At 45.5% G+C, this 20048-nt stretch overlaps 1 protein-coding gene across 16 annotated transcripts in view; it reads right to left on the bottom strand.

Moving 5' to 3' along the window:
• Nucleotides 1-2377: 2377 nt before the first annotated feature.
• CACNA1A (calcium voltage-gated channel subunit alpha1 A) overlaps nucleotides 2378-20048 on the bottom strand; it is a 2932691-nt gene continuing 2915020 nt past the window's right edge. For 14 of the 16 annotated variants that reach the window (XM_069604327.1, XM_069604317.1, XM_069604315.1 and 11 more), the window contains one exon: nucleotides 2378-4057. In XM_069604327.1, the coding sequence (XP_069460428.1) occupies nucleotides 3404-4057 (654 nt within the window). In that variant the 3' untranslated portion in view covers nucleotides 2378-3403. The remainder of the gene's footprint in view (nucleotides 4058-20048) is intronic. The other 2 variants (XM_069604318.1, XM_069604320.1) reach the window with 2 other exon arrangements.

Consider the following 20048-nt stretch of genomic DNA (forward strand, 5'->3'; position numbering starts at 1 on the left):
TCTGTCAGCTCATATGCCACCAAGGGTTTGGTTAGAGTGCCCAGATGCAAGGCTTCAACCATCTTATGAACAGTTCTCTGTACCGAGCATTACGGTGGCCATAGGGGGCAGTCTGTTGCAAATCAAGGCCAGGGGACGTATCAAGCCTGCTTGCCTCATGCAAACCTTCAGTTTGAGCCAGCAAATCCACTTGGTATGTGAAACAAAATTGGCTATCCCAGATACTCCACCCATTGGCTCAAAGCCAAAAGGAATGTGGTCCTCTTCATTATCGTAAATCAACCTCATGGTGTCGAAGAATATTGACCGAGATTTGGGGGGAAAAGACAACTCGACTGGCATCGATGGGGGTGCTCCGACAGGGGCATTCGGCGCAGTATCTCGATGATCAGTGCCAAAATCAACTTCACAGTTGTGGTTGAGTACAAGAGCGTAGGACTTGACATGGTCACCTTGGCACCAGAACCTCAGGTGCAACTGGTGCCATACTTGCCAGCGGCATCGAGATCAGAGTCAGACCCACTGCAGCTTTTTGGATAAGCTGGTGCATTTGCTCATTGAATGCCTCTCACTCTTTCCTCGGGGGACCAGGTGTTGGGCCGGACAAACCCCGCTCCTCCATATGTCGGATTCATGATGCACCGATGGAGTCTCTTCTTTTTGTGGGAGGATGAGGAGGACAAATAGTGTTAACCGCTTCGGCAATGGGAACACTTCTTCACTTTCTTGCGGTGGCTGTCCTCCTTTTCTGGTGTGGGGCCTTCAGTGTCTTGGCCCGAGGAACTGATGGTCGAAAACCCCTGGGGGCTTCGACAGAGGCCCCCGAAGCACTTACTTTGCCGACGTTTCATAATAGACTTCAGGTTCTTATGCTGACAGGAACCGCACAGCTCGACATTGTGGTCCTTCCCTAGGTACCACATGCAGATACCATGTTGGATGGTAATCAACATCTTAGAGCTGCAGTCCTGATGAGGGTGCAGTGACGTGATATATATATAGCCAACGTCACATCCGCAGTCGAGGTCTGACAGGGTGAAGTCAAGAGGCGCCGACGGACGACGTTGAGTCGTACTGTGCCTCCTGTTGAAAAAGTTTCAGAGCACAAGACTCTGGAAGGATCTATCAGATGAGGAATCTGTGGGAGAATGCAATCCATTGATAGAATAGTTGTCCATAAAAAAAGGATCATTGTGATGCATTGAAGAATGATTGCCCATTAGGTAAAGCATGAATAGGAAGGCATAGAAGGAGAAATGTTGGTGTTGAGGTAGAAAATTATTGCAAATGATTCGGGAAGGCGAGGCTAGATGTATGTGGAGAAAAAATGAAAGAGGTCAGAGAAGATTGGTTGAACATAGGATAGAGCACGAGTGTGAAGGGTTGCAGAAGTTATGGACTCCAACAGTGAAGGATAATGATTGTGAAGGATGTGGGTTGGCATGGCCACCTGAAGGATACAGTATGCGAAGGACTGAGGAAGAATGGTCACTTCCAGATAAAATAATTATTGGAAAAGATTAATAGCTGCAATGGAAACAAAGAGTTATAAATGAATGGGTGGGGAAGTTACACTGCCCACTGGGTACAGTAGAGTCATCAGGCTATCCCTGAGGAAACAGCAGTGTATGAATGCTCAAGAGACCACCCCTTGCCAAATGGTGGTAGTTACATACACACAGAGGGCCTCATTACGACCCTGGCGTTAACCATGGCGCTATTAGCGCCATGGTTGACGCCGGTAAATTACCAACTCCGCCATGGTGAATGGCGGAATTACCGCCCCATTCCAAGGTTGGTGGGGCGGTAATTTCCCATTCACCACGGGCCCTTCCCCATTCCCATTTTTGCCCCCATAGGGCTCAATGGGACTGAGGAAGGCTGTAATTACGGCACCATAAATTACGGTGCCGTAATTGACTCCTAGGTCCCTTTGCGGGTTGTTTTTTTAACGCCTGCTAGAAGCAGGTGTTAAAGTGCAACCCGCAAAGGGACCTCGTAATCAGGCGTTAAGGGTTTAACGGCGCCGACACCTTTTACGGCGCCGTTAACCCCTTAACGCCTGGGTTGTAATGAGGCCCAGAGAGAAGAGAGATATGTACTAGACCTGAAATAATGGATTGTGAAAGATAGATCATTCGCCTCACCTAAAAGAGTAAAGGACAAATAAATGGGGGGCAGGGAGCTGTCCTCCTATAGAGAGTAAGGTGCAGGTTAAAACACTGAGTGGTTGCCCCATTTATAGGTACAAAGAGCATAACCAGGCTGAAAGCATGACGAGGTTCAGCAAACAAAGGACATAACCACCTTCAACACTGCATTTCCTTCACTTTTGTTTAAATACGTGAACAAAATTCAACATTTACACCATTCCCAACAACAGATTCGTTCTTTATTGAGGAGGAAGGGAAATTAATGGCAAATAAAATAAGCCCATTTGAGGATTTTTCTTATGGGAGAAAAGATTGTAATACCTTTAACATGATTTAAAACATTTCAATCAAAAAGTCCTTTTTTAAAATTATTTTTTTATTTTTTTTAAATTTTCATGCAGTTATTTCACAGTCCCAATCCCACAGTTTCAAACAAAGTAGGGAAAAGGAAATAGAAGCGAAACAATTTCTCAAGCAGGACGGATCGTTGGAAGAAGCACACTTCTTTTCTCCATTCTTATTTTTTTGTTTTTTTAACATTTTGTATTGTTTAATTTTTTTTGCAAGTTTCTTTTTTTTCTCGGCAGGCAGTAATAGTAGGGTTTGGTACCAGCGAGCACTCCCGTTTTGTTGTTGTTGTGTGTGTGTGTGTGTGTGTGTGTATATGTGTTTGTTGTATTTTATGGCATTTCGCCACAGAAATTGCCGGTTACAATCTTCATGGTAACCGCTGGGTCAGGTGAACACAGATGATAAAACTCATCAATATAAGTAAACCCCAATTCCTATTTCTATGATTTGTATGCATTCATTTAAGATTTTCCCAAAAGATTTCCATTATGTTGTAACTAATTGGTCACAGATGTTTTGTCCCTTTGCTGATGCCTTCACCCCCCCGCCCCTGTCCCCACAGGAGGAAATCTGTGTTTTAAGGGGCATGGTGGGTGTAGGGAACATCATTTGTAGCTCCTGAGTGCTCAAGACGTGCCCAGCTTGTCCTTGTGAATAATGAACATGCTTCAGACCGTACCCCAAAAATCCCCATTCCCTCCCCCTCAAAAAAGAAAAAAATGAATAAAAAAACATAAAAGTCAAAAACCTTCAGAACTGTTTTTTGTTTGGAATTCATTTGAACATTTGAACCCTCCCACAACCCTTCCCTCGCCTCATTTGCTTGGCAAATAGTTGTTTAATTGTGTTTGTAACGTCATTTTTTTATTTTTTTATTTTTTTGTAAAACAGCTTGCAGGTTAGCACCAGTCATCCTCATCTGTCTCACTACAGGGTTCATGCATTCCTTTGCGGGAGTCTGAGCCTCTCGGCTTGGCATGTCCATGGGTGGAAGGGGGATAGAAGCCATTCGGCACCCGCCGCCCGTGCCGGGAAGGTGACCCACAGGTGGGGGCGCCTGCCCGGGAAGTCCTGGGCGACCGCCCTGAGCTAGGGGCACTGGCCGTCTCATAGGTAAAGGCATCTTCACTTGGCTCATCGTAGTCCGAGCTCCGGTAGTAGCCGCTGTGCCGGGATCCCGGGTACGAGTCAGAGGTGCGTGAGCTTGGGGCTGACCACCGGCTGCTAGCATGGCGTGTTGTCCGAGGGGAATCATTTCGCGGCACAGAGCGCCTCTCTGGACAAGGCGACCGGCCACCACTTAGACGCTCCCCGGTCGGGTGCTCAGCAGGCAAGGGCGGATATCTCCGTGGCACAGGGGTGGACATTCGGCAGGGGCGCACTGATTGCTTTTGATGCGAGATGGTGTTCATGGCCTTGCGGACAACAGGCGAGTAGGAGACACGTGGCCGGGGCGTGGCCGGGATCTGGGGCAGCTGTCTGCGTCCGCCACGCCTCGGAGTGCTGGTGCCTGATGTTGATAGGACCGGGCTCCCACTCACGGAACTACTGCCCTACACGAAAATTGAAACAAAGGAAATCAAAAAAAAAATATACAAGAAAAAAATCAAGCAGGAAGAGACGGAAGGAAGACAGACAGAAGAAACAAAGGCAACCCAGGAGATGCAAAAAGAAACAAAAAATAAAAGCAAATTATAGATTTTAATGGAAAAAAAGGCAACGGCCACAACAACAAAAAATAAAAGGAAGAAAAAAACAAAGGAAAGCGGGAAGAGAAATGAGAAATGGATTTTTGTAAGTTTTGGGGTTTAAATAGCAAAAAATTCCAAAATCACTGACACGCTTTGAAAAAAATAAAGAAAATAAAGAACGAGGAGGGAAAATTTAGCAGGGTCTCGGATGCATGATGCGTTTAGAGACAATTAGAAATAGAGCTGATACCAAGTGAGTGAGAAGCAGCCTCTTTGTACTCTTAGTAATGACAGATCTATGAGAGCAGGTAGGGTCCTAAAGTAGAGACAACAGAACTAGGGCACAGATAGGGGGATCAGATGTGCAGGTGGGTGGTTTAAGTGAGCATTCAGAGGGAGTAGAGGGGCTTCCAGGAGATCAAGGAGAGCAGGCAGAGAATCTAGAGCAGCAGGCTAGTCAGTTAATGGAAAAGCAGGGCATTAAGCGAGCAGGTGAACAAAATACATTAAGATAGGGGAGCAGGCGAAGAAAAGAGGTGAGCAGGTGGAACAAGCAGGGAGTAAAGGAGCATGCAGGGAGATTGAAAGGGAGCTGGTAGGGGATGTAGAGAAGCAGAAGGAGATTATAGAGTAGAGAGAGAGGGAGGAGAAGGAGAGGAGCAGATAGGAGATGTAAGGAAGCAGGACAGGATTCTATGGGAGCATATGAGGAGAGCAGGTGGAGGATCTATAGGATCTATGGTAAGAGGCAAGTGATCTAGAGAAGGATTCTGGGGGCCCTAGGGGACACGAAGCGGAGGAACATATGAGGGATCTAGGGAAGCAAGTGGAAACCCCATGGGCGTGCAGTGAAGAAGGGAGTAGGAAACATGGGGGATACAAGTGGGCAGATCTCTTAAAAGGCAAGTTGGCTACAGATAAAGCATTGCAGGGGTGCAAACTGTGCATGCATTGGAGCAGGCAGGGGAATCAGAGGTCAAAGTGGAGAATCAGATTGAAGCAGATGGAGGAGTTTGGCAAGCAAAAGTAAGGAGAAGGTGAGTATGCAGCAGTAACATTGCAGCAAGCATGTGTCCAAGGGGGCAGAAATGGGTTCTTCGTGATCAGGTATAGGACAGGGCTGGATGTGCATGAATCTTCACTGGAGCAGGCAGGAGAATCCGAGAGCAGGGAAAGATTTGGAAAGCAGTCTGGGCAACCTGATAAATAAGTGTGGGATTCAATAGGACCTATCAGTGGAAGCAAGATAACTGACAGAGGATGAAAGCAGAGACTTTGTGGGGGCTCATGAGAGAAGGCGGGGACCCAAACACAGCAGTAGGGTGATCTAGTGGGGCAGGTGCATGTTTCAGTGTTATAGTGACTGCCCTAAGTGGAGCTTACAGGGGAAAAAGGGAGCAGGTGGTGGAAACCGGAAAGGAGGAGAAATTACTTACCAGCAATGTTCTTTCTATGGATTCTTCTCCTGCAGAATCCTCGGTTTGGGTCTATTTGACCTAAAACATTTGACCTAATCATATTTGATCGAATTTATTTGACCTTTTTTTGGTCTAAAATGTGGGGGGAACCCCCCGCAACTCTCCGACTTCCCCTCAACCTAATCTATACCCTCACCCACCCCATATATATATTTAATTTCTTTTGAACGAAAAAAAGGTAAACTAAATTTGATCAAATGTCTTAGGTGAAATGCTTTTAGGTCAATTATGCTAATACCAAATCCTCATCAGAAGATATCCTTTCCAGCGCCAGCTGCCCAGAAACCTTTTTTGACAGGGGGCGTAGTACGACTCAATTTTCGGCAGTCAACTCCTTGTGACTCGATCGTGCCACTCGTTGGCTCCGGACGTGACATAGACCGCATATATACTATGTCACTACACCCCGTACCTCAGTTCCCCACCGTTTATTCTCCATGCTCAGCAGCCGCGGAGGAAGGATCCATAGGATTCGGCTTGAAAACAGCAAAAAAGATTCATTTTTTTTCTTGTGAGGAACAGAACCCCATTGGAAGTCAGACTGACAGTATTAATACAGCAAGTTATCAAACTCTTCCTAACACCTAATCATCATAACTATGTCCCGTTAAAAGAGGACAACCATATATAGACAGCAGACCACTTTCATAGTGGGCTAGATGGGAGGGTGATGATGAATTTGCAGGATAAGAATCCATAGCAAGAGCATTACTGGTAAGTCATTTCTCCTTCAATGGATTGCATTCTCCTGCAGATTCCGTATCAGAAGCTCTGCAACAGCGCTCTGCCGAATCCAGCATCCAACCCATATGCCACAACCAAGCAGTAATGATTGGTGAATGTGCGGAAAGACTTATTTTCTTTACTGGCACACCCCTCTGTAATGCAGATGATTCTGCCCCACTCCTAGTGGAATGTGCCCTAATGCATGGTGGCAGATCTTTACCTGCTCTCTGATAACACTCTGTGATGCGATAGTGAAGAAGGATCCTTGAACCAGAGACCTCTTGAACACAGACAAAGCTGCCAAATAACCCTTCACTGTGCATGTCCGAAGGCCTGAAGATGCCAGCGACAGAAGGAACTCCATCACTGTAGTGGTGGGACAAGCAATAGGATCTAACCTGCATTCCCTACACCACGCCTCAAATCTTATCTATCTGCACACGTACAAAGATCTTGTAGAAGATCTGCGTGCAGCCAGTAGCACCTCAAGCACCTCTTCTGAGAGGCCCCAGGCATCATATCTCATCCGATTAATAACCATGCATGTAGGTTGAGGGAGCCTGGGTTTGGGTGGAGCACCCAACCTTCTTACTGGGATAGAAGGCTTACCGGGGAGGCAACTGGATAGGTGGGCGGATGGTCAAGTCCTGGAGCTCTGAGTACCATGTTCTCCTCGCACAATCCGGGGCGATCAAGATCATAGTAGCTCGAAATCTCATCAGCCTCCTCAGAACCCATGGGATGACAGGTATCGGAGGGGACGCATGGTGGAGGTCAAACAACCACTCGACAGGAATGTGTCCCCCAGTGCACCCTTCGCTGGAAATTCCCTCAAGCAAAACTGTTGGCACTTCGCGTTGGACCTCGTAGAAAACAGATCTGATCAAAGATCCACTGATCGAAGATCTCCTCGAGAGCTTCCTGGCACTGCTCCAACTCGTGTGAGACCGTGCTCTGCCTGCTCAGATCATCCATCAGCCTGTTCCTAATAGATGGATAGCTAAAGTGAAGATCTGATTCTCCAGCAATCAGAACCATTGTTGTACCGCCTCCCTGCATAGGGGCAGAAACCAAACATCCTTCTGCTGTTGAGGTAGTGCATGGTACTGTATTGTCTGTTAAAATGAGGACGTGCTTCCCATTGAGGGAGGGAGCAAAGGCCATCAGGTCCAGCCTGATCGCCCACAACTCCAGCTGGTTGACATTGGTGCCAGAAGCCGCTCACTTCCGCTCACCCTGTATTGAGCGCCCCAACTCATCAATGACGCATCCCTGACCACCTGAGATTGGGGTCACGGAGGCCAATCAGGTTCCCCCTTCATCATGTTCTCCCTGCTGGCCCAGTTCCCCCCTTTGATGAGCTGCAAGGCCTAGGCGTCGGAGGTTATCTCCTTCCACCTGACCAAGTGCTCGAAATTCTCCCTCCAACTGGGGAAACATAGAGAGAACTCAAAGTGGCTTAGTGGGCACTGCCACCCCTGCCACAGTCTGCTGACCCCTAGAGGCCCTATGCCCCAGCCGGGATGTGAGAAACGGCTCTGCCCTAGCCTGGCTTGTGGGAGCTAAGCCCTCTTTCCAAACGGAATGTACTATCTGTAGCCTCTACCTCTAGAGGAGAAGTCGAAAGATTGCTTTTCAGGTTGCTGCACAGTTGAGCTCAGCGACTTGGCAGACAATTTAGTGCCCTTAAATTTCTCCAAGGATTCATTGGCCTTTGACCGAACCTGTACTCACCGTCGAAAGCTATGTCCAGAGATTTTGCTTGGACTTTGGTGAGAATCCTGAACTGTGAAGGTAGGCTGACCTCCTTAACACAGTGGATGTCACCATTGAACGCCCTACACAATCTGCAGTGTCCAGGCCCGACTACAGAGCTTGGTATGCCACCTCTCTGCCTTTGTCAATGATCTGCATGAAACCATCCCTCATTTCACCAACCGGGAGGTGCTCTGCAGCTTCCGCCATGAGTGTCCACTGCCTTTGAGAGTACTTAGCGAAAATGTGCATGATGCATTGACTGCCTTCAGTGCTATTTTTTGGCCAGGGCATCTGTCTTCTTAGATTCCCTGTCTGTAAGCACGTTAGAGGTGGATGTGGCTGACCTAGAACTTACTATTGTGGCATTCTGGCATGGGGTGGGAATACAAAAAAGGTAATACCCCCCAAGCCGGCTTGTAAGCTCTGTATCCACAGCTGACGTGGAACAGGGCCTCAGCCATAATGTTATAATGGAGTCAAAATGGCCGCATTAAAAGGCAATGCCCTTTCTGTCTACGGTTCCTTATCTAAGATGTCTGTTAGATCATAGGCTAATAGGGGTTTTGCTGGTGTGCCTAGACCCAAGACCTCTACCACCCTCTCCACAGTCCTTCTGTACTGTGCATTAGGTGACCATAAGGGGCAGCATGTTGCAGATCCAGCTCAGGAGACATGTTCAACCCACTTGCGTCATGTAGCCCTGGGGCTAGATCAAGAAATTCTGATTGGTCGGGGAACAAAATCATCTCTGCCAGTCATCCTGCCCATAGGCTCAAAGCCAAAAGGCACTTGGTCCACTTTGCCACTGTAAATCGACCACATTGTGTCAAAAAACATTCATCGGGATTCGGGGACAAAGAAACGTTCGACTGTTGGTGCAAACATCAACGGTAAGTTTTCCACCGGCCTATTGGCTCTGGTACCTTGGGGCCCTCTGGCACTAGGTCCGGTTTTCCAGTCATCATGGTCAAACATGAAGGCATAGGACTAGACTCAGCTATTTTGGCGTCGGAACCTCTGGGCACAACTGGTGCTATATTAGCTTGCATTTGCTCTTTGAATCCCTCCCACTCTTCCTTCGACACGCAAGGCAGACTTTACTGTGATCCTGCGATGAATCAGAGTGGTGCCTGCATCAATGGCATTGTTTTTTCTTATGGAAGGACGAGGGGGATGAATGGCTTCAGGTGTGCGAACGTTTTTTTTGCTTTCTTATGTCACCTGTCCTCCTTTTTGGATGAGTCACCTTTGGTCTCTTGTTACGATGACCTGATGGTTTAACGAGCTGGGGACTACGATGAAAGCCTGCCAAATGCTAATTTAGCCGATCGTTCCCTCAGGGATTTTGGATTAATTTGCTGAGACGAGCCGCACTCTTAGATATCGTGATCTTTTTTAGACACCACACGCGGATGCCATGTGGGCCAGTGATCGACAACTTAGAGTTGCAGTCCTGGCCACTCTTGAATCGTTAAGCCTTAGGGGCTGACATATTGAAGAAAGTCGATCAACATATTGAATAATTGTAGAATTTAACTGTTCTCTCACGAGAAACTTTTCGAACAGCAGCATGCTGAGCCCATGGAAAAAGGAAACAGAGATACGGGGACGTAGTGACATAGTATATATGCGTCTGAAGTCACATCTGGAGCTACGAGTGACACAATCTCGTCAAGCGGAGTCAGCGGTCGATTTCGAGTCATACTACGCCCCTGACACAAATGTTTCTGAGCGGCGGACACTGGAAAGCATATCTTTCTGATGAGAAATCTGCGGGAGAATGCAATCCATTGAAAGTGGGAGATACAAGGTCGTCATGCAGAGATGGAGGGAAATGATCCCGTGGAATAGGCAGGGAATCCTGGGCTGAGGGCCATGAATATAGGAAGCAGGGGAGAAGACATGAATCTAGGGGAAGAGATAGAAAATCCAGGAGAGGAATCTAAAGGCCCAGGGACGTTGGCAGGGAATCCACTGTCGCATGCCATGGATTCTGTAGAACGTGCAGGTATCCAACAAAGCAGGCAATAGATCAAAGGGAGTATAGAGAAAATCCAGGAGAGAAGGCCACTGGTCCAGGAAAGCAGACAGGAGATTCAGGAGAGATGGTTATGGATACAGGTGTACAGGCTGGAATAAAGGTGAGCTATGGCGTGAGGAAAGCACACAGCAAAGCAGGGTAATTCTGGAAAGCAGGAAGGAGGTGAAGAGTAATCTGAAGGGCAGTGTTGCACAGCACGATCCAGGGTAGGCATTGATAATGAGGAATTCACAAAAGGGCCTGTAATGGGAATGGGGGAGCAGGATGTTTGTGGGAGAGGTGTGAGATGAAGATGATTCTGAGTAGGCCTGGAAGAGAGCTGCTCTTAATACCTACGTGGCCAACATGGCCAGGCATACGTCTGTAGCTCCCTCTAAGGCCCATGGCACAGATTAGCTCAGTGAACTCTATGTCAAGGCCTATTGCAGAGGAGATGTGTAGGTGCTGTATATAGCATACTAATGCACAGTGCTGGTGGCTATGCAGGAAACCGTAGGTTGAGGGCTGAGGCTAGCACATTTTCACAGAATGCTTACTAACATAGGGGCAACAGATAAATGCTGAGACTTCATGTCCAGGGTTCTTTCAGTGGGGGTGGTTTGCCAGTTTCACGTAGCATCCTGGACCCCTTAGGTATGCGTTTGGTAGGGTACCTGATACTTTCAGTACAGTTTAAGTAAGGTCCTCAGTCCCCAGGATATGGACAGAGAAGTGTTATAAATTCTTTGGGTAAGTTAGATAGTGTTCTTCACCCACTTTATACAGCTGTGAATTAGGATCCTTAGTGTATGATTTGAATGGAGTTCTTGATACTTTGGGTATGTTTATGGAGTTCATCGGTACACTGATGGTATAAATGTGGGCGATTTCAGTATGGCTAGAGAACACTTCCTGAATGTAGGGTGCAGTTCGGTATCCTTGGGTACAGTATCTTCCAAGTACCACCAGTGATACCTTGTCTACATTTTTATAATGGTTACGGTTTCCTTGGAAACATTCCAGGTATGTCACTGGATCCCCTAGGTAGAATTCGGGGATGGATATGGATTGCATGAGTACATGTATATGTTTAGATATTCTGTTTACATTTTGGGTATGATTATGGAGTGATTAGATTCTGTTAAATCACTACAAATTGCATTATGCACTTGGGTCAGTAAGGGCAATGATATCTAACCTAGGTGGCAGGGTTGGAACATGAGCTGAAGTGAGGACTCACAATTAGGAGAAATCTTTCAGACGTAAAATAAGGTGTGCTCTCCCAATGGGGGGTAAAGTTGGAGGAAACCGTGAGATTAATCCTCTTAGTTGGGTCAATAAGACAGACTAAGAAGTGAGTTTGGCCCACCAAGTTTTGTGGTTGAGTGTGAGCATGAATTCAGATGGGGCCTCTCAGTAGAATAGCAAACTTGAACAGAATGCAGGCTATTGATTCTATTTCCTTTATATGTTCTTCCTAAATATGTACACTCTATGATCTAATCCCTTAACACTGGTGCACCACAAAAAGTAGAGGGCTCCCTTGCAAAATGTGATGTAGTGTGCAGGAATCGTGACACTCAACGACATACATAGAGATCGCCTAATCTGGTGTCCCTGAATAGTGGGGGTTTTCTTGTACCACCGGTGCGTATGGGTGCATGTTGCACCCAGTCTACCTAGTAAGACAATATTCAGACTTCTAATACTTTGAACACCCTTTGTCCCAAATCATCTGAGTGAATAACTTTTGTTTGTGGCCCTGCCTATATGCACTTATCAAAGCTCTTTCATGTGACAATTCTACCCCTATGACTGCTTCTGGGAAGTGGATGTTGGGAGGTTGCAGAATTGATAATGTCAGAAAGAGCAGCTAACTTCCATCCTTCCCAGAGTTATAGCTCCATGACCTCAGATTAGACAGACCAGAGACACTGTGGTCCGCATGCCTCCTCAAGGTCTGCATGCATTATCTAAACCATCTCTCAGTTCCTTTACAGTGATAGCATATATACGCACAAAGATAAGTACATTGTATTCCAAAGATTTTTAGAATGGTTTAGAATCATACATTCAAAGCAAGTCAGCATAAATGAACATAAAATAACAGTAAAAGAATGACAGAAATGCTTAATATTAAGATGAGACTCCACTCTTGCAGAGGATGTGGTTGTATGCATCGCACTAGCATGTCTTAACCAAGTTGGGCTCGTAACCCAAACGGGCCAACCAACAGTCATTAGGGTTGTGTTTGGAGTCATAGGAAAGATAGTGCTGCTGAAAGAAGAAGATTCAGCGTGGCTGCCTTCCCCTGGCACTTCATTTCTTCAAGGTTTATAGGAAAACAATACTGCCAAGGTAACCAATAAAACACCCACAGTCACTACGTGCTACGTACAATTACGTCTGGAAAATGGCAACCCAACAAAACAACTTCAATCTGAATATGATCAGCTCAAAAGGCACCTTCAACCAGCACCAAATCTCATTTCAGGGGAGCCTGCAACCTAAAATGAATATACAGACTAAACACAGACACTGAAGTGTCGATTCCCATCACAACAACTATTAAGAAACCTTGAGACAGGTAAAAAAAAGTCTCACTGCAATACCTTCTTAAATTTGACAATTTGGTACATCTAACATCTGCATTTGTAGCTGATTCAAATAACCACAGCAGCTCACACCTGTACCCTCAAGATAGCGTGGCTCAGCTTTCTTCCCCACTGATCCCATGGTATACACCCTATGTCTTGTGGCCAATATCAGCAGTGGCTCCAACCACAAACAGTCATCGCAAACCTGTGACATGGCGCGTTCCGGCAAACCACGATCACACATGTGACATAGCAACATCTTAGTGAGCACAACCTCCCTTTCAGTTTAAGGTGGGACTCACTAATAAGTAGAGCACATTGCACAAACATGTCACTTCTACAGCCTCACATGAGGCTCACCCACACCTGAATTACAAATAACAAAGACATCTGAAATGATTCATCTGCTCTGCCTCAAAATAACCTGCAATACACAGTGCTTTTAGGAATGTGCAACAGCACAATACTGGAGTGTCTATATCATTTGCTGGGAAAAGCATGGTGGGAGGAGTGTGCAGGGCTAAAGTCAGTAGGTTATGGGCAGTATTTTGTCTCCTTCAAAGATCACAATTTATAATAGCAAGGTTATCCCTACGGGCCCAGCTTCCTGAAACACATTTCAACAGAATTACATTTTTCAGGACAATAAAGAAAACCATAAAGAACCTCTGTCTCCTATCTCTTGCGTTAATGAAAAAATAAAGCATACTAGAAGAAAATTCCACTGAAAACAGGTACATTTCACTTTTAGGCTGACACCAAGCCAGTTCTCCATCATGCACTGCAGAAGGCGCTACAAATCAGCTCTACTTACCTCTAATCCTGAGAAGATCTGAAAAAGCAAGATGCTCATATGCTCTTGTTTGGCCAGAGACAGCGTGAGAAATATGATCTTTTCCCTAACATGGGATTTCTTGGTGGATAGTTCCTTTATTTACTTTGAATATTTTTTTGACAGTGTTGTGTTTTTCTGGAAGTTCTGGTGGCTCCCTTATTTAAAACCTATGTCAACAGCATTGCTAAGATGGGAAAGGAGGGTACTAACTCTAAGAGCATGATCACAAGTTTAGCAGGGTTTCCTCTGCTAATACTGTTACCACACACAGTAGGAACACCGTAATTTAAATGGTCGCCATGATTCTGAGTCAAGCAGACCTTTAAATTATTCCCCATTTTAGAGTACCATAAGACTCCATGGGAAATAATAATAACATGGTAATTCCAGCATGCAGTAAATGCTTTTGTGTGGTGGTAATTACCTACACACAAAAGCTGGTAGAATGATGCTTGCAAATTGGCAGAGTGCTAAAACATCTGGTTCTAAAATACCTGTTTTAATACTACAGCCAAACTTGTAATCATGCCTTACGATTTTACTATGACTTTCTGGTGGCCAAGAGGTAGGTGGCTTCAGGCACTGCAGACTATGTTGTACAAGATCATCAGGAATAGAGGCAAGGTGTTTTCTATTGCAAATTGACTTTTTTGGCACAGGATTCAGATAGGGTTCCTCTTGCAGAAGAGGCTACAAATAAAGATCAGGGGATACTATACCCTCAAAATCTGGTTTTCTTTCACATTCATAATTCAGTTTGGTCCCACCTGAGAGTGCTAGGAATGCCGTTCTCTGGCGGTGCCCTTGCATATTGGTTGGACATTGTAGCACCATTCGATGTGAGAGCTTTTAACTTAATATTTACACTGAAGAAACACTCACACTGATTACTATCTTGTTGTCATTGGTGGATTTGATGAAGTGTTCTGAGACAGAGAGCATAATGAGTTTCCCCCATTGTCAAGAATGCTGCTGATTTCACTTCAGCCTCAGTGCCAGAGAAAAACTTTTGCCCAGTCCACAGAAGAAGCCATGGAGTCACATGGCCCTGCCATGCCAGGAAGCAATATGATTAGCAAACATCATTGTGCAGCCTGCACAAGCTCACCCAGGTGATATACAGTAGCTGATGGGCCGATAAAGTAGGATTGCTACTATCACCACTATCACCCTTACTCCACAATATTTTACCACAGAACTGCACCAACACGGCTATTCCACTCTACCCAGAACCAATATCACCAGTGGAATGGATTAACAGATTTGCTTGCCCGCCCACACCTCTCATACCTTGCCCTACACTTCTAAGAAACACACAACTAAGCTCTTGCCTCATTCTACCTACTACCCTCAACCTGAATGTAGTGCCACCCATCAAGTTCAGAAACGCCAGACACAGCTACCGCACTAGCCTGAGCCACAAATCCGTTAGAATGATCACCAACCAGACCAAGAACCATATGCAGCAGACACCGTATACTGATTCCACAGTTAGCCAAAACTGCACAACACCCTACACTCCGCCACCCACAAAGGTTACTCCCACTTCCATTCCCATTACGGGTGCTCTCATCAATGCCCGCTCCTTGGTAGCCCACGTCACCGATGTTGCAGACCTTATCACCGCAAACTACCTTGACTTCATCGCGATCACGGAAACGTGGCTCCATCTAGCAGCTGGTCCTACTTTAGCCTTAGCCATCCCTGATAACTGTAACATCATCCGTGCTGACAGAAAAACTGGAATAGGAGGGGGAGTGACCATTATTGCTAAATCCAACTTAAACATCAGAGAAGCAACTAACACAACCCTACCATCAGCCGAACTCCTATCCATCAAACTTCCATTATCTAACACCCAAACCATTCTCTTACACATTATATACAGACCTCCTGGTGCCCTGTCCACCTTTGAAGAGGATATTTCTCTCCGGTATTACCCAAATTGTTTGTTTACAATTGTTCGAATGAACAATTGACCGAATTTAAAGGGTCACAATTGACCTTTGCACAATTTACCACATATATATATATAAAAAAGGGGTTTTGGGCGGGTTTGGGTTGGGTGGGGGCTTGCTGGGGTTTCCCCCCGCATATATGTTACAATTGACCTTCACAATTCGGTCAATTGTGAAAAGGTCAATTGTCATTCGAACAGTTGTAATACGAACAATTTGTGTACAACCTTTCTCTCCTACTCACCTACTCACCACTGACACCAAACTTAAATCACAAATGATCATCATGGGTGATTTCAACCTGGGACTCAATGACCCCAACGACAATCATGCCACCTCTCTCAATGACACCATTACTCACTTAGGCCTTACGCAACACATCAACAAACCAACACATATAAAAGGAAGATCCTTAGATTGGCTAGCAGACGCCAACTGTAACCTCTCACTGACAGACATCACACCTTGTGCTTGGACCGACCATCACCGTATCACCTTCTCACTACCTAGAACTGTACCCAAAACAGCACCGCCATCCAGGTCACCACAAATAATTTCCAGAAACAATCGCAACTTCACTGTAGAAAACCTTAGACCACTCCTTATGCCCATCACTAAAGCCAACTTTCCCACTCAGAATGACAACCCTTCCACCCTGCTAGATCTTTACAACAACACGTTGGAACTAGCCCTCAACCAGATAGCTCCACTCAAACAATGAAAAGCCAGACCCATTGCCCATACCAACAAATGGTTTTCAGCAGAACTAAAGGCTATCTGCAATATCAAAAGAGCTGCGGAAACTAGCTGGAGAAAAGCCCCATCTCTCTCTACTAAAGACAAATTCTCATCAGCTGCCCCCACCTACAAATCTGCTATCTTAAACGCCAAAAAAGAGATTTATAACATGAGAATAAACAACGCCAAATCTGGCATGAAATAATTATTCTCTATACTAAGAGAACTTGAATCACCATTGCCACCCACAGAGGACTGCGCTAAGGACAAGGCCTGGTGCAACAATATCCAACTAGCCCTCTCAAACAAAATTGCCCTCTTACAAGCTAAGATTGAAGCCAAAAAAAACAACCTTAATAGTAAATAAGACCTCACCATTCCCAACTGCCCCCCTTTCCACTTCTCCCTAGTCACTGAGGAGGAAGTAGTCAAGATAATCCCTAGCCTCAAACAATCCAATTGTAAAGGTGACTTGTGCCCCGCTTCTGTCATCAAGGATGGAGCCAACGATCTAGCTCCTCTCATCACTTCACTGGTCAATTCTTCCTTCAAGAACTCAGTGGTCCCCAACAAGAAGCGTGGGTCCTCCCCCTTCTCAAAAAATCCAATCTAGACCCTAACATCCCCACGAATTATAGACCCATCACAACGGTCCCTTTTCTCCACAAAATACAAGACAGAGTAGCCTACCTCCAAATACAACAACATTTGGAAGACAATAACCTCCTAGGTCTGCGACGATCCGGCTTGAGACCCAGACATGGGACTGAAACCGCCCTCCTGGATCTAAAAATCCAAATGGACGAAGCCAAAGACAAGGGCAATCTGGCCATTTTGCTCCTGTTGGATCTCTCAGCTGCCTTCGATCTGGTTGACCACCAGATCCTCATACAACACCTCTCTTCGGCTGCCGCATTCTCCCAAAATGCCACCAATTGGATTCAGTCATTTTCGTCTGACAGTTCGACTAGGGTCTTCGCCCCCTTTGCGGCTGCTGACCCTATCCCAATCCAATGTGGAGTTCCCCAAGGTTCCTGCATCTCTCCCACACTTTACAACATCTTCACTAAGCTTCTCTTCGACTGTCTTGACGAGCTGGCCGTCAGCTACACTAATTACGCAGATGACACCCAGGTTCTCATCACACTCACTGGTTGCTATGAAGAAGATGTTGCTCAACGAAATCTACCTAGAAATTCAAGCCTGGATGGCCACACACAGCCTTTGCCTTAATGACGATAAGACAGAATTGCTTATCGTAGGCTCCCAGGCCCTCCTCAATAAATTGGACTCCAGATACCAATCATTCACTATTGATGGCAACATTATAAAAGTCTCCAAAGAGGTCAAAACACTAGGTGTGTATCTCAACTCCACCCTATCGCTGAAAAAACAAATAAATGCCAACATCTGATCTACCACCTACACCAATAAACTTATCAATGCCTGCAGACCATTTTTATCCTCCTCCAGCTGCCTTACCTTATCCATAGCACTGATATTGTCTAAATTAGACTACTGTAACACACTCTTCGTGGGCACCACGACAAAAAATCTGAACAGACTCCAGATTCTACAAAACAATTCCTTAAGATCCGCTCTTAACCTCCCACATAAGGCTCACATCTCCACGGCCAGCAAAGAAGTCCACTGGCTCCCCATCCGAGACAGAATTAAGTTAAGAACCCTTGTCATTACACACAAATGCCTGTCACTGACTGCCCCACGCTATCTATCTGACAAATTCTCTAGACACAGCACCATCGGACCTACTAGAACACCCTATTTGCACCAACTAAAGATTCCCAAATTCAATCTAAAAACAGCAGGAGGTTCCAGTTTCCCTGTTCTCGCGGCACAATGATGGAATACACTCCCTCTAGCAATCAGATCGGAAGCTTCCTTCTGGCCATTCAGAGCCATGGTGAAATCCTGGCTCTCTGTATAACACTATGCTACTAACCTACGTACCAACCATGTCTCTACACTCTGATAATTAGTACCGTATGACTTAACCCATATTTTGAACTGGACCACCTGGACGGTCCTTCACTGTCTATTGTCCTTGCATCATGTCACCTTCTGTACCCCTCTTTGTACCATTGAATGTATGTGCCCTTTTTGTCGTGCAACACTATGTAACTATGTTGTCCCCAAGATTAAGGACCCAGCTACCTGAGGGTTTGGCCGCGCTCTATAAATAAACAAACTAAACTAAACTATAGAAACCAGCACTTTGAGGTAAGGAGCGGAGGAATAAGACTTCAGCGGTAGATCTTTTTTTGTTCTACATGACAATTCATTATTGGATTCTGCAGCTAAGAGAACTACTGCTCTTTCAGCTTGACATCTTCACGGCTCCTGGTTAGGGATAGATATAATTGATTGCTGCAGAACAAAGTTCAAGATGTCCAAAAATAAAGCACGTAAACGTTTATCCGAAGATAGTTGGGTTCCAATCATTATATTCAGAACTGAGGGTTTAGTGAACGTGACACCTAGAGATATTGGGCCTCATTACGACCCAGGCGGTAAGTTACCGCCTGGGCCGTGACTTTACCACCATGGCGTAAACTATGTTTACGCCATGGTGGTTGGCGGACTTACCGCCCCATTCCGACCTTGGCGGGGCGGTAAGTCCCCAATCTCCATTTACCCTTTCCCATTCCCATTTTTGGCCCATAGGGCATAATGGGAGTGGGGAAGGCGTTAATTACGCCACCGTAAATTACGGTGGCGTAATTAACTCCATGGTCCCTTAGCGCCATGGATTTTAACACCTGCTGAAAGCAGGTGTTAAATCCGCCATGGCGCTAAGGGACCTCGTACTCAGGCGGTAAGGGTCGGCGCTGTTTACGCCGTCGTAAAACCCTTACCGCCTGAGTCGTAATGAGGCCCAATGTCTTTCAATAAGACATTGTTACCAGCTTAGATGTTCTTTTTGAAAAATGAAGACGCAGCAACAAATTCCTAATTTCTCCTTTTTAGGAAATATGGTATTGGAGTGAAAGCAGATGAGGAGTTCCAGAGAATGACTGGTGGTCTATACCCTAATATCAGTGGGGTTAAAGTAAAAACCACTGTTAAAGAAACATTTTTTTTCTGAAAATAACAGTCATACCAACTGATTCAACCATCGCAATGAAACCAACTTCTGCAAAGCAGAGTTTCTCTGCAGCAAAGCGAGGCAGATTTAACTCAAGTTCTTCAGGTATAGGGGTAGTCCCATCATTCAGCCAAAACTATGAACGTACAACTCCTCTTCCACCTTTTACTATCATGGTGTGAAGTAGGAGAGGGGGCATGGGAATTTCATTGTTTATAGATTCATGAAGAAAAATATTGACAGGTGATTCGATGTTGGTTATTGTGATGCAAGGCAATGCAATATAATTTCAGGAGATTCCCACTCGCGTTCTACCATTGTTAACAAAGTAACAATCAGTTCCTCTTTAGCTATTACAACAGCAGCTGAAAAACCTACTCCACAAAGTAGTAGAAAAGGGGCCTCTTTTGAACATCAAAGTGTGGAAATCATTTAAAGTACTTCATGATTAAGAATCAAGAAGTAAACAAGCTCAATTACAAGCTCTTCAGGAGATAAATCCAACTGTTCAAGATCTGCTTTGCAAGCTTAATCTCCAAGAAGCGCATTTCCTTATTCTGGTGCATTCAAATAACAGGTGCTTCTGAAGATAGCATATAGGCCTGCAGCGATACAAGTTTAAGGTGCTTCATTTTGA

Source organism: Ambystoma mexicanum, chromosome 3q (assembly GCF_040938575.1).
Source record: "Ambystoma mexicanum isolate Mex_15411 chromosome 3q, UKY_AmexF1_1, whole genome shotgun sequence".
Lineage (NCBI taxonomy): Eukaryota > Metazoa > Chordata > Amphibia > Caudata > Ambystomatidae > Ambystoma > Ambystoma mexicanum.